Source organism: Alosa pseudoharengus, unplaced genomic scaffold, assembly GCF_046254945.1.
Source record: "Alosa pseudoharengus isolate Yale_2024_CS ecotype anadromous, Long Island Sound unplaced genomic scaffold, YU_APseudo_1.1 YU_APseudo_1.1_scf_12, whole genome shotgun sequence".
NCBI classification, from domain to species: Eukaryota; Metazoa; Chordata; class Actinopteri; order Clupeiformes; family Clupeidae; genus Alosa; species Alosa pseudoharengus.
In genome coordinates, this window is record NW_027468587.1 from 14,852,229 (window position 1) to 14,872,065 (window position 19,837).

The 19,837-nt window shown below is 42.5% G+C and overlaps 1 protein-coding gene across 1 annotated transcript in view; it reads right to left on the bottom strand.

The window, feature by feature from the left end:
* The window catches only part of cpne4a (copine IVa), a 56,442-nt gene that overhangs the window by 20,402 nt on the left and 16,203 nt on the right, over positions 1-19,837 (bottom strand). The window contains exons 3-7 of the mRNA XM_076279427.1: positions 13,663-13,842; positions 11,240-11,311; positions 9,334-9,408; positions 6,365-6,448; positions 6,185-6,274 (exon numbers count right to left, since the gene is read on the bottom strand). Of these exons, the coding sequence (XP_076135542.1) occupies positions 6,185-6,274; positions 6,365-6,448; positions 9,334-9,408; positions 11,240-11,311; positions 13,663-13,842 (501 nt within the window). The remainder of the gene's footprint in view (positions 1-6,184; positions 6,275-6,364; positions 6,449-9,333; positions 9,409-11,239; positions 11,312-13,662; positions 13,843-19,837) is intronic.

The following is a 19,837-nucleotide window of genomic DNA, read 5'->3' on the forward strand; positions in this document are numbered from 1 at the left end:
GCACGCACGCACGCACGCAGGCACGCACACACACACACACACACACACACACACACACACACACTCAAGGTACATGACATACAATAATTAAAATACATAAAATACAATAACACAATAAATAGACAACATGTTAGGACGAGACAGACAACCATAAGTGACAACAAAGTAATGTAATCACATTTCTCTTAGTAGTGCAGCGTGACTGTATGGTGTCAGTGGGGGTCAAGGTAAGAGATTACTGTAAGAGTCAGTGTCAGTGACAGTGGGGGATGCAGGCTTTGTTGGTGAGGCCAACTGTAGAGTTTGTGCCGTGAGGTTTTGGTCCTGATGGACAGCAGCCTCCTTCCGGAGGGGAGTGTCTCAAAGAGATTGTGTCCAGGGTGGGAGGGGTCAGCCACAATCCTACCTGCCTACCCCAGGACTCTGACGCTACACAAATACATAAAATAGAAATTAACTGGGAGGAGTGGAGTTATAAATCCTAAAATTGACCATACAATTGCTCTACCTCTCTCTTATCAAAAGTAATTTGTAAGCTCTAATTTAAACATTTAATCAACCTTGATATTACAAAAGGGCCTCGTCTTTAATTAATGTAAACAAAATTAAATCAGACCTGTGTTGCCCTTCCAGAACACTTGTCTTCAGAACACTTTTCCATAATGGTTTATGTACTAATGTTGTTTTATGTACCAACTACCGTTTGAAATAGAAAAAGGAGGGAACTCTCCAACAGCTGCGGGCCATCAGGATATTTTAACTCAACCACAACATGGATCCTTAAGTGTGGCTATGAGGAAATGAAAGGCAGGACTGACATATTGCTGTCATCTCCCTGACAGAGGGCATCCTCAATTTCCCATAGAATATGTCCCACTTAACTCACTCCAAGAAGCCCATGAATAATGCAGAACCGGAGAGCGCGTCACATCAGCAGAACCTCCAATGGAGGACTATGTCTGGCTGTTCAACCCAAGTGGCGTAGAACGGCTATAAACAGAACTGGTGATCCCTCAATGCTCTTTTTGAGTACTAAATTGGTAGTCGGCTCCGCAGGTTCCCCTTGTTGGGGTCAATGGCAGCGAAGTAAAGACTGGGCCAATTAGCACCTACAGGGATCCGGGGAGCTCGACAACACACCTGTCAGAGGTTTTTTTTCTTTTTTATCTGAGACCATTATGGCTTGCTCGTTAACCAGTCACTTCTGCCAGCACACATACATATATATAAATACACACACACACACACACACAGAGAGGGGGGGGGGGGGAGAGGCCAAAATCACGATACTCATTAGGGGAAAAGACAGTGATTTTAATCAGTTATCCAACCATCAGCAAGGAAACAATCCAATTAGTCCCTCTTTAAGCGAGAAGGTCCAACACAAAAAAATTAGCATCAATTCTTAATAAACTTTAATTATAGGCCTGCATAAACACATGCAATATTTTGGTGGTGTTGTGACGAAAAGCTTGTTTAAGAACACTCGTTCTACTAATAAATCTGTCAACATACCAATTAATCATAAGTAACTGGCACAGAATAAGGTGGACCCTAATGAAGCTACTGGTTGAGACCATTCTTCAGATTACGTTGGTTTGAGTAGGTAGTGGAGCAAAAACTCGACCACCAATCACCTGCTGTGAGGTAGAACACAAATCATGTCAGAGGGCCAACTGTGTGGCCACCTACTCCACAGGTAATTTATTCAAACTGTCCAGTTGGCAGGCCATAAAAAGGAAGAAGACACACTATGCTGCAAAGCACTGAAGCTGCTGGCTTACCGCTCAGACAAGCTTATTAAGCTTTTTCCATCAGAGCATCACCTGAGATCAGAGTACTAAAATTAGTGAAATTATTCCAACCAACACATAAATGGGTCCACCATCTGTCTTGTAATGAGATATTAGTTCCCATTGCATTAGTCAAATGTCAAATGTGTTACAATAACACTTTAAGCCAAAAATAATTGGCTTGACATCAGTCTAGCTCAGGTGTACTGAGGTGCAACAGACTTCTCCATTCATGTTTTTGTTCCTGCAGTGCAGAACTCTTCAGAGGACCTTCCAAAACAATGACAATGAGCCAGTTGCCACAGTAACCCACTATATGGAGGTCATTATATGGAGTTACTGGGGTGGGTGAGATGAGAGGATTAGACACTCAGGGCTTCTAAAGGCACAGCCTTCCTATTCATGTTTTAAAGGGGTCACACATACAGAGCTCCGCTCTTCCTCTGTCAGTAAGAAGTAGGACTGAAAGGGATGGCCATAGAGTGGCTGCCACACACAGAGAAAGGCAGATGAAAAGGACTGCTGTGCTATGTGTCCTGCAGTGATCTTGCTTTATTCTGCTATGCTAAAATTCCTGTCCTGATAGAGAACGAGAGGGATATAGACTTCTATTATTTTGTTTTGTTTGGCCATTGCTGTGTCTGTCATGTCAGCAGGATGACTGAATTATGACACGAGTTTTCTATCAGCAGATGTCTGACTATGTTAAACTGGTGCATAGGAGTGAGAATGCTACATGAATGCCTGTGGTTCATAGTAAAGAATCAGCAATGCACTTCAGATACCACTCAGACTCAAACAGAGCTGAGTACACTCCTTCTATGTTTTTTTTATCTAAAAGTTCTTAATTATCTGTTACTAGCCACTGACTCTGGGGACTGTACTATTCTGATACTTCTTGATCTATCAGCTGGATCACAGTATATTAATCTCCTGCCTGGAGCACTGTGTGAATATTAAAGATATCACTCTGGGGTGGTTTAGATCTTAGCTGAGGTTTTCTTTCAGCCTGGGTGAATCTGTGTCAGCACCTCCCTTGTGGGGTCCCCCAGGGGCCTATTCTTGGGCCACTCATTTTCTTCCCTTTTCATGCTACCCTTAGGGTCCATCCTAAGAAAATAGTACATATATTTCCATTCCTATGCTGACCATACCCAAATCTACAATCAATTATTTTTTGCCATCGAGACAAAAAGAGTCCACAGAAGTCTGTTTCATTAGTAGGCTTAATTGATTATTTCAGCAAATATGTTTGACATTAATCAATTACCTACTTGACTCACCAATGCAGCTAAGGGTTCACTTACTTTTGTACATTATTTTCATGTTTCATGATTTTTTGGCTTCTAACACAATTCCCTCTAAACATGTCCATGCATTTATACACACTTGACAGTTCATATGTAAAAACTGTTCAGGGGTTACTTTCAAGCAGCTCTGTATGTTCCCTGGAACCGTCAAACATTTCGCAATAAATCTAGGTGAAGATAGAGAAACACATACAAATTGTGGTAATATTCAGCTTCTTCCATTATAAGGCTCTTATCGCGGAGCCATTGTTATGATTTATTAACTTTGAAAAGGTTGTATATGCCTTCATTTTATCCTGCCCTGATTACAGTAATTCCCTGCCTGTGGGCATTAGCTGCTCTTCCCTCTCCAAAAGGTTGCAGCCCGCCTTCTAACAGAAATGTGGAAGCTAGTGCACATCACCCCCTGTGCTCGCTACCCTTCGCTGGCTCTCTGTACGTTTTTGGATTCATTTTAAAATTCTGTTATTTGTTTTTAAATCCTTAATTGGGCTTGCTCCTTCATATATATCAGATCTTTTAAAACCACATGCTCCATCGAGGGTACTCTGGTCTGCTGATCAATGCTGCATATTGTACCTCTGTCAACTGGCCTTTGCAGTAATTGCCCCTAAACTTTGGAATGAGCTGCTGCTGCAAATAAGGCTGGCTCTTTCTTTGCCTGTTTTTAAATCACACCTTAAAACACAAGTATGAATACTTGTTTTATACTCTTTTATTATTTATTTTATTTTATTGTATACTCTTTTATTATTAATCTGTATTACATGCATTACAGTACTTGTTTTATAGGTAACTGCTTTTACCTATGTAATTTTATTGTTCTTTCCTGCTCTTGTGTGTTTTACTGTCGTCTGTTTTAATCTTGATGTTTTCCAAACATTGCTTTGAATTGTCTACTGTTTTGTCTATCATGTCCTGACATTTTTCTTCTTATTATTATATAGCACTTCAGTCATTTGTTGTTGTTTTTAAAGTGCTATATGAATAAACCTGACTTGAGCTATCTTGATTCTGGAGGCTGTGTGTGTTTCAATTAGGCTTTATTCTTACCTACAGCCATTTGTATTGTAACAACACAGTAATCTGAAGGGTGTACAACACAGGAAAGTTGAAGAGGAAAAGGAAGGGAGCAATGGAATATTGAGTGAAAGAGTGAAAGAAAGAAGGAGAGCGAGAGAGATAGTTATGAAGTGTATGCACTACACTTTAGTCTCCACTGCATCCTTAGTCGTTGCCTTGGCAGAAAACTACCGATTGCTTAATAATTACTGTGGCACTACCAATCCTCAGAATGAAGACATAACTTTACTGCTTGGGCGATTCACCAAACTCGAATGATTCACTACATTCTGCAATGCAAATACCCCGGTTTGATTTCCAAACTCAAATGATTCATTACATTCTGCAATGCAAATACCCTGCTTTGATTTCCATACATATTGCCTCAGGATGTTGGTGATACATGCAATCTCTGTAAAATCATCTTAAATGCAAGAATAATCCAGAGGAATGTGAATAAAATGTGACACAGTGAAAGAGACATTTGTTTAACAAAGGGATTAAAGAAGGACATAAACAATGAACATGGGCGTGTTAGAGCCTGTGTGCATCATCTCCCCTCTCAGGCTGTAGTGAGGGAGCCAGCCTCCAGCTTTCTCCCAGCAACTGCTCTCCTCCACAGAGACCAAGTGCTGTCTGTCTGGATCGGATTGAAGAGCGAGTGTGTGTGGTAATCTCCTCTTGCTCGCCCTCCTGCCTCGGCATCAGCACCATTAAACCCCCTGCTGGTCCCAGGATACGCAGTGCTATGGAGAGAGACATCCACACCGAGGGAAACACCAGTGTCCCCCCCGTCACCGATGTCACCGTCCGTCATCGCCTGGCCAGCACCGTCTCTGACGGACGGCACGGCACAGTCCAGAGAGAGAGCTCCAGCCAGATGCCACAGAGCTGGCGTGGCGTCACAACCTGACAGGAGTGCGCCCCTGCTTTAGGGGCCCGCACTCCCATGTGTGTCAGCAGAGGGAGATTACAGAGCAGCGGGGCTTCCCATGTTCCTGATGGAGTGATTCTCACAGTCGGCCCGCAGGAAGGGAGGAGGCGAGGCGAGGACAGCCAACCCACCGAGGTGTCTGTAATAGAACATGCTGCGCCGCATTTCACCAGCATGTGACAGTGATGGCAGACGCCATGCTACGGCCACGGCTCTGTCACGACCACGCGGGGGGGCCGAGGACACACATCAGGAGAGAGGAGCTAGCACTTACATGTGTTATTATCAGTATCAGTATAAGTATATATACTCTTTTGATCCCTTGAGGGAAATTTGGTCTCTGCATTTATCCCAATCCGTGAATTAGTGAAACACACACAGCACACAGTGAGGTGAAGCACACACTAATCCTGGCGCAGTGAGCTGCCTGCAACAACAGCGGCGCTCGGGGAGCAGTGAGGGGTTAGGTGCCTTGCTCAAAGGCACTTCAGCCGCTTTCTACTGGTCGGGGTTCATTCATTATCAGTATCAGAGGAGGAAATATTAATCACCTCAAGGTCTTTATCTCATGCCTGTGTGACAGATCAATACACTAATGTATTCATGAGTGTGCTTTGCCTTGAGAAGTTTTACAGAGAAGCCGTTTGGGGTCCAGATTTGTTATCAGCATTACTTGCTCAGGGAATTAAGATGCAGAGATGTAGTCCCCCATGGTGTGTGACTAATGCATTTGGTAATGCACAAGCAACACCACACACACACTGACTTGCGAAAGGACGATGCAGCGTACAAAAAAGGCCAGCTCCAAGTATTGGTCACTGATGAAACTCCCCAAAGAGACTTCCAGAGACTGCTGAGCTCAGAACTTCAGTCATAGTTTGCCTCACCAGCAAATTAAATCTGTGCCACCTCCCGAGGCAGTCACTCCAACTGATATTAAACTTGTGTGATCAGAACATAGTTCTCCAAGCCCCACTACCAAGCTCAAATTAAAATGATAAACCTTTGGATTATTGTGCTGTGTGTGTGTGTTTCCTAGTAGACCTCATGAGTGCAATGGTGTTCTAGAAAAGCAATTCTCTTACCGTAAGTATTCGGTTATGATCACCGCTACATAAGGAGTTCAGGGAAACTTTGAAAGTTTGCCAGACAGGGTTGAGGTTGTTCATGACTGTCTGCAAATGTAAACAGAATAGGTTTACATGACTTACAGTTGGTGTGGTTGGTTTAGGTCATTTGGAGACTATTTCGACATACGATCCTACCTCTGTTCTGTGCACAAGCTGTTGGGTGGAGTCATCATTCACTCTGAAAATCTCCAAAAAGGGATCTGATTTGCTGAAAAAGTCCTGCACAGAGGAAGGAAAGTTAAATTAATAAATGTCTAATTCTCTGTTTGCTATCAATAGACACAGTTTTCTTTTCTTCTTTGAAGTAACAGAGGATTTGGCAGATGATTTATGAGTGAGAAATTCTTTGAAATAAAAAAGGAAACACTCTTGGCACTATCGAAGGCATTCAATGTAAACTGAGAGTGAGAACAAGAGCGAGGAACATCTGATTGAACTTTTGAATGGATTGATTTATTGTTCTTACTTTGCCAAATGCCTTCTAGCCAGCTGTAGGCACAGAGTACTAACAGTTCATCATCCCACACTAAGAGCACTCTCTGTTTACTATCTACTGTAAGTGCATCGTAATAAAGCCACATTTCCTTTCATCCTGTCTCTCTGCCCACAGAATGCGTGTAGTAGAAGATGTTCTACTCCTGTTGCATAATTCACATTGCTGCTGTATGGTGCCATGGGACCCATGAGACCCAGGCCTATCTCTCAAATCAGCCCTCTCTCTGCAGCAGTCAGAGCTGTCAGGAATTACTCAAACCTGTATCTCCTCCAGGTTCAAGGGTCATGTTTAGCGTTCGCTCTAATGTGACTAAGTGACCAAGTGACCAGTGATGCATGGTTTTCATATTTCAGTAGAAGAAATTAGTCATTAGTCTTCATTCAACTGGATGTGTGGATTGGGAGAAGAGGATTTGACAAGTTTTGAAGATGAAAGCAGAGAGGGTTGAAGCAGATCTTTGAAAGGGAAGAAAAAAGTAATCCTTTGGCTCCTGCAATACCATAGACATTTTACCATGACTTTGGCTCCTGTGATACCATAGACATTTTACCATAACTCTGGCTCCTGAAATACCAGACATTTTACCATTACTTTGGCTTCTGCAATACCATAGACATTTCATCATGACTTTTACGAACGAAAACTTTGTTATCCACAGATCATTTTTCTTTGGTTTCACCAAGAATACAAGAATACAGGACATTAAAAACATTATAGCCAAGACGGACAAAACAGATAATATATTTCATGGCAAATGACATTACAAAGGTTGTGTCTACAAAAGTAAAATAAACATAAATAGATAAATATAGCCTACTAAAAATGCTTGCTGTGCATAAAACCTGCAACCCGGAAGTCTGTCTCGCCCTACATTCCATTCTTATGTATGGTTTCTAGTGTTATTTAGCACCCTCACAGCATTGGGGACAAAGGATTTTTTAAAAATGTTTCAAAATCCTTTGAGTGTCTATATGACGAAACTTGGCTTTCTGGCATGTTCTCATCGCCTTTCATTAGCCTTAGGGTGAGGCTATTTGCACCCCTGGTACAATTAGCAGTGTATGCTATTGGTACCCTGGTGCAATTAGAAGTGAATGCTATTTGTACCCCATTGCGTGCACACAGCAATGTGTTCTATTAATACCCCGTCTGGCACAAATATCAATGTATGCTATTCATACCCCGGTGCAAACAACAATGTGTTCTATTAATACCCTGTCTGGTCCAAATATCAATATATGCTATTTGCAGCCCTGTGCATTTACCCTGCATATTGATCACACAATGCAATTAACGAGCAACATGTTTTTGTTGTTATGTCACAGGGTGTGAATAGCTCAGCTGTGTGGCCTAGGCTATTCGTACCGGGGGTGCAAATAGACACTCCGTAAAAATATCTCTTAAGATCAAACTTTAAATCTGACTTGGGGATGTTGTAGTGATCCACTTACCAAACTTACACTCAAGGATCACGTTGGTTCTAAAAATAAATAATCAGGCTACACGGATCAATATTCCTATAAAGATACGGTTCACGCAGAAGACTGCTTTGGGCTGAGATTGACAGTGCAGAACAATCGACCAAGTTCAGACAGATTTATCTTACAGCGGGCCACTGAGAACATTAGACAGGCAACTGAGAACATTAGACAGTAGAAACAAAGCTTAAAATTATCTCCAATGGCCTACTCTGCCACAGCAAAACACAAAAAAAAAAAACAGACAAACAAAAATGACACAACCGCCCTCCCTTACCCCCTCCTACCCACTCCACGCCATAGGCCTTTTCCCATTGAACTTTGGTTCAGTCAGCAAGCTAATCTAATTCAATTAGCCCTAATTAGAATGGCACAGGGGCTGGGAGTCACTTCGAGGGATTAGGCAGAAGGGAGAGAAAAGCGCTTTCTGATGAAAATGCCCTCACCACCTCCCTGACTTGCAAATGCAGCCTGCAGGGCTCACAGTCAAAGAGATTGTGTCTCTCTGTGTGTGTGTGTGTGTGTGTGTGTGTGTGTGTGTGTGTGTGTGTGTGTGTGTTTGTGAGAGAGAGAGAGAGAGAGAGAGAGAGAGAGTGAGAGAGAGAGAGAGAAAGATGGTTAGAGAGATATATATGGCTGGAAAGAGAGAGATGAGAAATGGGTAGAGAAAGATGGGTTGAGCAAAAGACAGAGAGAGAGAGAGAGATGGGAAAAGAAAGAGAGAGAGATGGGAGATGAGAGAGAGAGTTAGGCTTTTTGGAGGGAATCATTTGTTGCGCTCCTATTAATCCTGTGTATAATCTCTGGTAATTACTCCACTGATGGGCCCTGATGGGGTTTCCACGGGGAGAGCACATGGCATCAGGCTTTCTTATAGAGTTAAGTCCCGCCCTGGCAGTCGACTGGTGCCATCTCTTATTGGCAGTGTGCGTGTGAAAGAGAAGTGCTGGAGGGCTTTTCAAAGCGCTGCCCAGCACATCAATGGACGTCCGTCTGCTGCTGCTTTTCAAGGATATTACTTTGTAGAAAGAAGGTTTAGTAATGTACAGTAGCTGTTGATGAAGCTATGTTAGTGTGGAGAATAGAGGAGGTTGTGAAGATATTGTACTGTATATGACTGTGACACCGACCTTATCGTCAAGTTTTCTGGCACTGAAGGAGAGCTCTACATAGTCATCGTTCCCAGACAACTCCTCTGCAGTAATCTAGAGGAAAACATGTAAGAAATGAGCAATTAGCACATCTGTCTGAGGAGAAAAACACCTCTCGTGATAAACTTCACTTACACTGTGAGTGAATTAAAGAGATTTGATTAAAGAGATGTTGCCTTTCTTTTAAGTAAATTATCAACTATTGAATATGTTACATGTAATCAGTGATCAATTTTGTAGATGAGATGTAGGTCTTGTTTTGTAGGTCTCTTCTCTCTTTCTACTTTCAAATCCCATGTAGGGATTATTGCATGAACACACACACACACACACACACACACACACACACACACACACACACACACACACACACACACACAGGGCTAGCCATGCTTTTAAATTAAGGTTGAGCCCTGTACCAATAAAAAGGTAATGAAATGGAATTTGAAATTGATTGGTCTGACCAACTTTCTTGAGATGAAATGAGCAGCCTTTTAAAAAGTGTAGTAAAGGTAAAAAAAAATGAAAATCTTCTTGATCTCCCCAGATGCATTTGTTTAGTTTTGTTTTTGGACATTTTATGGTTTTAGGAGAATTTCAGTGAAGTAATATAACGCAAAGAAATTAGTTTGTGTTTCTTTGCATCTTGGTAGATGACACACCACAAAGAGAGCCCTTGGAGAGGAGGCCAGTTCTTCCACAGAATTGACTGCATCTGTTTCTGGGAGAAACAATAATTCTTAATGGATGTAATAAAGTGCACGGAGAAAGGAAACACTTCCCCATCAAGGCTAAAGCTTATCGAGTTTGCTAGCTATTTTAGCCCTGCTGACTAACATGGGCAGAGGAGGCATCGTGTCTCTTTTTACGGCTTGTTCCCTTCAGACAAAGTGATGAGGCAGTGAGAGAGATGCTATGGATTTCTCCCCATAAGGGCTACTGGCAGCGCTACTAATGCCACGGTTTGCCCAGCACACTGCTGTTTGGACTTTTAAGTGTTATTGCCCTGGATTGATATCTTTTTTTAATGGAGGTCACTTATGGGGGGCCATGCTCTTTAGCTCAGGGCAGAGAGAGAGAGGACAGCATGTTGTGGGGTACTGCTCAATGGCTGGCTCCGATGCCTGCTGTTTCAAATGACTGGTGCTCAGTTATGCTGTTGAGTTCTTTCAAAGTTGGCTGTTCGGTTATGTGTTTTGAGTCATGACCAATGGAACTGGCTACACCAGACGTGATAGCGGTGCATACGTTTGAAAAAATTAGACCCATCATCTAAAACCATTTTTACGCTCTGCGAACGGAGTGATTCACTTGCGGACCCCATGAAGCCATGGGCCTGATATCACACCCAATGGCCCTCCAGCTGATCTTGTTGTTTGTCAAATATGACTGTAATTTCCTCTCACAAAATGAAAGTGCATATGGCAGCCACACACAGAAGGGACTCATCTGTATTCATAAATGATAGGAACATTGGTCATAAGAAATGGAGTGTATACTCATTTACAAGGACGGCAGAGAATTTTAGATTCCTTATTTCCTTGAAGATCAGCACTTCAGTGATGTGAGTTTTGATACAACACAGAAAATATTTAAGGAAATGTTCCAAAATAAATTTATATTGATATGAAAAATGTCACATAAGTGTACTGTAGCTTGTATGCAAACCCGAGAATTCTATATGGTCAATTTTACTTTTAATTCATCAGTTTAGCAAAAGACAATTCAGAAGTTGGATGACAAATTGGGTGAAAATGTACAATGTAAGATGTAGGTTGGGAGTCACAAAGAGAACAGTGATAAGTGATATTAAAACAAGATGGACAAAGAGAAAGAGAGAAAGAAAAGACAACATAAGAGAGCTGGAGACTGCGAGGACACTCACCGTGATGGAGGATTTCCCCACTGTGTTCCCCTGTTTGAGGAGGGCTTTGGACAGTTTTCTCTGGGACACAATCTGTTTGGAGAGAGATAAAGGCTGAGGACGCCACCTCCACTCCGATGGCTCTTTTTGAAACTGTGTCCATTGTGGGGAAGACTGTGTGTGCGCACGTGTGTGTGTGTGTGTGTGTGTGTGTGTGTGTGTGTGTGTGTGTGTTCATGTGGGCGTGCGTGTGTGCATGCCTGCGTGTGTGTGTTTGTTAGTGACGCGGGAACAGGAAGAGCAGGGGAGCAAAACCCCACAGACTAGCTGAGTGACTAGGACTCGGAGCACAGCGCTCTTGTTTCAACAGATGAAAGGGTGAGGAACTGTTAGTTTAAGGAGGATTTGTGGGTCCCCATGACAATCATCCTCAGCTGAACATAAACTACAGTACGCTGTTTTTTCCGCTTCACTGAAGGAATATGTAATCAAAGCGAATGTTAGTTTCAGAAGGCGAAATCGAACGTTGCTGGTGCTAAGCTGAAAGTGTTTGATTTAGTGACAAAGTTCTGGCAAGAAACTAGCATTTCATGAAGCTCTTTAAATACACATAGATACTGATACCTGACTGGGAATGAATATTTATTTTGCAGCTAAACATTTGATTGACAGTTCAATATCAGGTGAAAAGCTTCAATTTCCCTCATACCATTACACCCTTCTCATTAGCATAAAAATCTGTCACATATTTCCCGATGGCTGAGGCACTGTCAGAGAAATCTAAGAGTTTACCAAGCACATACGGTGGGATCTCCCATTCATTTATTCAAAGGGGAGAGTTTGAGAAATTTAGAGCAAGATGGCTTGCTGGACTGACAGATGGGGAGGAAAGACAAAAAGGAGAGAGAGAGAGAGAGAGAGAGAGTGCAATTTTGGAAAGATAATCAAACAAAATACTGCCATTCATAATACATCAGGTGAAATATCCAGAGAGGATTCTTGGCAGTGAGATTGGGACTTCAGTAGCTATCAGCCATCTGGTATGAGTGAGCATACTAACACATAAACAGGGGGTGAGTATTTACCACTTCTCCAAATTACTCAGAGAAACCCCTGGGTAGGCCATCAAGGGCTGAGTAAGGTACAGATGGTGGGGCCACAATGGATTATGTTAGACACTCATGAGTCCTTACCGACTCCATGTAATTGTACTGAATAGACAGATAGACAGACAGAGGTTCCTGGTATTTAAACCCATTTGGCTTTTTTCTGTCAAACATCTGTATCATTTCTGAAATGTGTCATTTTGAATGGAATGAGTTTGGAGGGCTGTGGCGTAATACTACTGGTAATTTAAGGTAATTGTGAAGGTGCTCTTTGGTAGAAAAAATGTATGTATAGGTATGGATTGTCCAAGGCACTCTTCAAAAAAAGTTTAAAAAAAAGCTTTAATAGATAGGCTTAAACATAGTTGATCATGCTAAAATAGCAATTTAGGATATTTGCATTTTGCTGTCATCGGTAGCAGAACAAAGTCTCCTCTGGAAGGTTTATGCAACAAATGTAATGCTTTCGTAAATATAAAGCACGACTTAAAGGTACTGAAAATACAATGAAGTAAGTCTAGTACAGTGCTAAAGAGAAAATGAATGCCCATGAATGGCACATCTCATGCTAACAAGGCTGGTGTGTCATCAATATGGTGTGAATAAAGCAGCTCTTGTTACTCTCGACTGTGCTAATTTCATTAGGAGCTCTCGGTTAATGCAAGCGTTGCTTATAGCCATTTCACCCTTCACTGACCAGGAACAAATAATTACACTGTGCTGTAGGTAACTGGCTTTCATATAAACAAATGATACTGGCTTGCAGCTGTTCAGAAACCTGTGGCCATCAGCCAAGTGGTGAACAACTGACTCATTCTCATTCATTTCAACGACCTCATTAGTCATCAGTGAGCTAAATGCAATGGAACACGAGCAAAGGTGCAAAATTCCGTCTTCAGAACGTAAACTCCTAACACATGTTTGTTTGTTCCAAACATTCACTAGACAAGATCATTCTAATTACCACAACTGTTCAGATTAGTGAATCCACTAATAAGTAATATTGCTTGTGTAAAGTGAAGAGGAGGAAGAAGGAACCAAAACATGGTAGAACCTCAACCTTTACATTCTGAAGCCTTTCTGAAGTTCTCCACCTCAAAATATTTGTTATGTAACAAAATATTTGTTATGTAACAAAATATGACTGTAATTTCCTCTCACAAAATGAAAGTGCATATGGCAGCCACACACAGAAGGGACTCATCTGTATTCATAAATGATAGGAACATTGGTCATAAGAAATGGAGTGTATACTCATTTACAAGGACGGCAGAGAATTTTAGATTCCTTATTTTCTTGAAGACATGAGAGACGTGAAGGGTGTAAGGAGACACCTACCTGTCCAAGGGTGCACTCCATGGCTCCCAGGAAGTCTGCCTCCTTGATGCCATTGTAGTTGCTGCTGATGTCGTAGAGCTCATAGCGGAGACGCTGCACCTCCTCAAAGTAGTAGTCCAGGGTGAACACCTTGGAGAAGGTGGGGTTGATGCAACTGCGGATCACCTCTGTTCTGTCCACCTGCAAAAAGAAACAAAAAAACTCTATCTTTAAAGGAGAATTCCGGTGTAATTTTGACCTAAAGTGTTTTGAAACATGATACCGAGTGTGAACGTATGTCTCATAGCCCATCTCGGCTTGTCCCCTGCACTCCGAAATCTGGCGCTAGTTAGCCGATGCTACCAACAAGGCGGTCAATGGTGGTGCCTCGGCATCGGCATAGCCATGCAAATAAATCACTGTTTTACACCATTTACGAGGCTCAATGTATCTCCACACTTTATTGGTAGACTTCCGAGGGCCCTGACATTTAAAACGAGACATTGAGAACTTTGAAAAAGCACTGGTAGTTTACTTACAAGACGATTTATACAGACAGTATCTTCTCAAAGTTTAGCGTTTGCAGCCATCTTGAATTTAGTCACGATAAGTCGAGCGACAAGTAAGAATGAACAGGTATGATAAGGGATCAGATTCCAAAAATAATTCCGTGGAAATGCATGGATTCCAGTTGCTGCTACTGGAAGAAACTGTAATGTTTATTTTTGGAATCTGTTATTTTTGGAATCTGACCCCTTATCATCAGGGCTTTGAACCGATTTTTTTTTTCCAATCAGTTCGTTTCCGGTTTTTGAGTTCCACCAATAAATTGATGTTCCCGAACCGGTTAAAACAAAAAAATACTGTTCCCGAACGGTTAATTTAGTTCCTGTCAGCTGTTTAATGCTATAGAATGTCACATCTTTCTCATCCAGCTTAAACCAAATGTAACTAGATGTACCGCAGAGCGGTACAAAATATGACCGCCGCCCAGTCCAGCACATTTTTTCCACAAAAATAAATCACGCTGAAAGGCCTATATGATTCTAACTGTCTCACTAAATTGCATTATCCACACTCAATTCTCACTAGTATCTGCTAGACAACAAGTACCAAAACAAGATTAGTGCATAGATTTCACATGTAAAATTAATTTTATACAACCCACCTCCATCTTGCCTGTTCATAATTCTGAGAAATTCTTTAATTGTGTGCATGTGTGCATGTACATGTTTATGTTATGTGTGTGGGTGTGTGTGTATGTGTGTGTGTGTGTGTGTGTGTGTGTGTGTGTGTGTGCGTGCTTGTGTGTGTGCCTGCGTATGTGCCTGTGCATGCAAGCGTACATATGTCTACTGTGTGAGTATGTGTCATACGTATGATTACTGTGAATGTATGTGTGTGTGTGTGTATCTGTTTGTGCACATGTGTGCACATGAAATGGGTTAACATGACCCCTGGAGGCAAACATACGGAAAAAAATGGTCATCCTAGGCCCTACAGTTCTCAAGATATTCACAGAGAACTGTGTCTGCCCTACCCTCCTTTCGGGGGGTCCAGTCCAGCGGGGGGGCTACAGATCAAAACGAAAAACGATGGTTCCATGCTATCCATTTGGGGTTACATGCCCACCAAGTTTTGTGTACCCCGGTCTTTCAGTGTCCCGGGAATCCCTGTTGGTGTACGTCACTAAATGTACACATAAATTATTTTATTGTAAGGCCCCCCATGAACGAAAGTACACAAAACTTGGCATGCATTCGGAGGGTGTCATAATGATTCTACACTTTTATTTTCGTGCAGTTTTGACCTTGTCAGCCAGAGATATTGTGATGAAAACACCTGATTTTTTGCTTTTTAATTTTTAACTAGGTGGCGCTATACATGAAATAAGTGGTAATGGGATGGGTTGACATGCCCCCTTAAGACCAACATACATAAAAAGGTGGACCTCCTAGGCCCTACGGTTCTCGAGATATTCACAGAAAACTGTCTCTGGCCACCTACAGGCCAGTTGGTGTATAGTAACATAAATTAATTTATTGTGTGGCCCCCCATGAACGGAATTCCACAAAACTTGGCGTGCATACAGAGGGTGTCATAATGATCCTACACTTCTAATTTTGTGCAGTTTTGACTATGTTAGGTCACAGATACCTGCGATTATACCTCATTTTTACTTTTTTGTGTTTAACTAGGTGGCGCTATACATGAAATGAGTGGTTATGTAATGGGTTGACATGGCCCCTTGAGATCAACATACAAAAAAAAATGGTCCTCCTAAACCCTATGGTTCTCGAGATATTCACAGAAAACTGTGTCTGCCCTACCCTCCTTTCGGGGGGTCCAGTCCAGCGGGGGGGCTACAGATCAAAACGAAAAACGATGGTTCCATGCTATCCATGTGGGGTTACATGCCCACCAAGTTTCGTGTACCCCGGTCTTTCAGTGTCCCGGGAATCATTGACGGAAATTTGGGCATGCGATCATAATAAAATTACAACCATTATTACATATGCTATTAATATTTTATAGTCTCTCTTTATACAATGCATGTAGGAAAAGACAGGAATTACTATGTGTGTACACACATGCATGCACATGTGTGTGCGCACACAGACAAACACACACACACACACACACACACACACACACTTACAGCACACAGTACTGTACAGAAAAGTGCTTCAATATTTAATCTCACTCTCACTTCTCTCTAGGAAACCATGTACAAGCAGAGCCTGCTTCTGCTTCAGGGAAACAACTCTTAAGAGGATGACAGTTTCAGGTATGTGAGGGGGGTGAACTTGACACCGAAACCTTTGCAATAAGCTGACTTGAAATTGAGTGGAGAGAGGAGGGCAGAGGCCACCAATTCTCTTGATCTCTTCATTCTGTTCTGATCAGGACTGTCTGAGTGGACATTGTGGCCGAGGACTTACAGTGAGTAAAATGATACAAATAGTCTGCTTTGCTAGAGAGCCTTAGGACCTTATGTCTTTCCTGCTTTCAAAAAGCAGAAAACATTTTGAAGTATTACAGTAATGACACGTTTGATTGGATGTCATAGAGCATCTTTGTTTTTTTCTAGTGTGATTTATCTTCTTTGGGGAGAAAATCTGCACTGAGAAACATCATGCTTTCATGCTATCATGCTTTATCCTGCTGTCTTTTGCTCCTTGCTTACAGTGCTGAGAACTGTTGAGCTGATGAGCACGTTAAGCCTCCTGTCTTTAAAAGAAAACCCCAGCAATTAGTCTTTGTGAGACTCTTCATTATTTTGCACATAGTTTTCTCTCCCTTTACTTTATGTTTGGTTGTCAAGGGCAGTCCTCACTCACACGTAATGTTTCTCTGTCTCTCTCTCTCTCTCTCACACACACACACACACACACACTGACACACACAAACACACACTCACTGTCTCTCTCCCTCCCTGTCTGCCTATCTTATTATCTTTCTCTCTTTCTCTCCTTCTGTTTTTTTCTTTGCTATCTCTCTCTCTCTCTCTCTCTCTCTCTATTTGTCTCTCTCTCTCCCCCTCCTCTTTCTAGAGAGTTTATCACACCCAACAGATGGTCCTTCATTATCTCAGAGAGGATTTCAAAATCTTTTATCTTCACTCTTGTTTCAGAAGAGAGCGCTAAATTGAGCAAAACAAGAGAGAGGTTCCAGCACTCTAAACCCATCTGGTTCCTCTCTATGCCCCCCCCCCCCTTTCGTCTGATAGTGCTTGCCGCTGTCAGGTTTAAAAAAAACAAAAAAAACAACAAACAAAAAACAAATTTTGCACAAACACAAAATTTCAACAGAAGGTTATATCATCTCTTAAACCACCCTCAATTGTGCTTTGGGGAGCCTTGTGGGCCTTAGCAAAGCTCCTCCAGATGTTAGAGTTTGATTAGCGTACCTTACCAACCAGGGTTCTGTTATGAGGGTCTGCTCTGAAATTCACCCGGTGTTGGGATCAAAGCTGTGGGCAAAGCCTCAAGGCAGCTGTTGATTTTTCGCGAGATTGGCAAGGACGGTCTGATACAGGCTAAATCTCATATCCAAGAGGAATACATGCAGGGAAACATTCTGCAACTGCACATTTTACAATGTTAAATCCATTAGCCACCCCTGATACTTGTTTCTGCTATCACGGCTGGTGGCTCACGATCAGAATGAACATTATCCAATCAGATGAGTGTCACTGCTGCTCACAGAACACACAAGAGTGGCTGAGGACAGGATGGAAGAATTCGAGTGGAGAGGAGAGGAGAGAAGAGGACTGGAGAGAAGAGAAGAGAGGAGAGGAGAGGAGTGGAAAGTACTAGAGAGGAGGGAATAATTTGAAAGAAGTGGAGAGAATAGAGCACTGGAGAGAAGAGAAGAGAGAGGAGAACAGAAAAGAGAAGAGGAGAAGAGAGGAGTGGATTGCAGAATAAAGGAATGGGGAGAAGAGAAGAGGAGAGAAGAGGGGGATGAAATGGACTAGCAGATGGCAGATCTGATAGGAGAAGGTGTGGAAATAAGACCAGAGAGCAGGAGATGGAAAGAGGGGTGAGATGTGACCTGGAAGAACAGAACAGAGATGAAATGAGATGAGCAGGACCAGGTTGCAGAGGACCGGGAGCGGAGTAGAGGGTGTGTAGGACTCGGGGGAGAGAAGAGAGAGAGAAAGCAGAGAGGAGGATGAAAGAAGAGAAGAGACTGAAAGAATGCAGAAAAGACAGGAGTGATTAAAGTATATGCAAGGACAGAGGTGGCAGACGAGGAGAGGAGGGTGATATGGAGATCCCTTTCCCCCCGTCATCCCACATGCATCCCGTAGCTCATGTGCTTAAAGACTGCTGGCTAAAAATACGCAAGTGTATAATTAAAAAGCCCAGAAAAGGTAGCTTCACAGCAGCTCACACCTCGGCATCCACAGTGAGCTGCCACCAGACCGCTTGCTCAAGGGTGAACACTGAGAACGACACGGCGGCATGGCCTGTATTTTTAGACTGAGAGTTGAAAATGCGGAGGGATGAGAAAAGAGATGAATCTCAAGGCGGAGAAGCAGGGAGGGTGGGGTAAGAGGAGGAAGATGAGGAGGAGGAGGATGGAGAGAGGATGGTGTTGGAGGTCCATTTCAGAGGTCCCAGCTGTCTTTGGAGAGATGGGAGAGCAGAAGAAAACCCAGTGTGTCCTCCCTGGAGCAAAGAATTGCACAAACTTTTAATTAAATAAAAAAATGTTGCTTAGGATGATGCCATGTTGCTTCACCCATCCCTCTTTTACTTTTCTACTGTTCTGTTTTCTTTTTCTCTCTTTCTCCTCTCATTCTTTATCATTCCCTGTCTTTATTCCTTTCTTTTATTCTTTCTTTACACACAAATGTGTAGCTGCATGCCCCATGAAATAGCTTTCCAATTCCCTGGGGACATTTATTTCAAGTGCCAGCATGTTGCAATAAATACAGTCCAAATTACACCCACAAAGACACCAAACGAAAGATGGATGGACACACACACATGCACACACACACACACACACACACACACACACACACACACACACACACACACACACACATGCTGACACATATACACACATACTCTCACTCTCTCTCGGTCTCACACACACACACACACACACACACACACACACACACACACACATAATCTTACTCTCTCGCTCATACACACACGCAAACAGACACAACTCATGTTGGAAGATGGATTCCCTTCAGTGAATCTGCACGACTTTATCTCACCTCACACAGAGAGAAATGAGTGACAGAGAGTATTCTCTAGAGAATACAAGCATGAGTCTCTTTCACTCTCTCTCCGTCTCTCTATCACATTTTAGTGGCCTGGCCTCGAGATAGGAATTTGACCATTCACTGATGGTCAGAGATGAGCGATGCTGTATGGGGGGAATGAATCACCTTCAGAGGGGATACGAGGGGACTTCATCAGCGACAGGGTCAGTATGGAGTACTACATCAACTGTCCACCACTATAGATCATGAGGTTCTATTGGCCACAAATCATTTATGATGCAATCTCTTGCTATTTCTGGTCATCATTTGTGTGTCTGTGTGTACACAGTACAGGTCTGGTGTGTATACCTTTTCAAAACAAGCCTGTGTGCATTTGCACGGAAGCCTACAGACGCTCATCAGCGTTTGTGCGGCGGCTTAAATCATCTCCGCTCCCACCACCGAAGC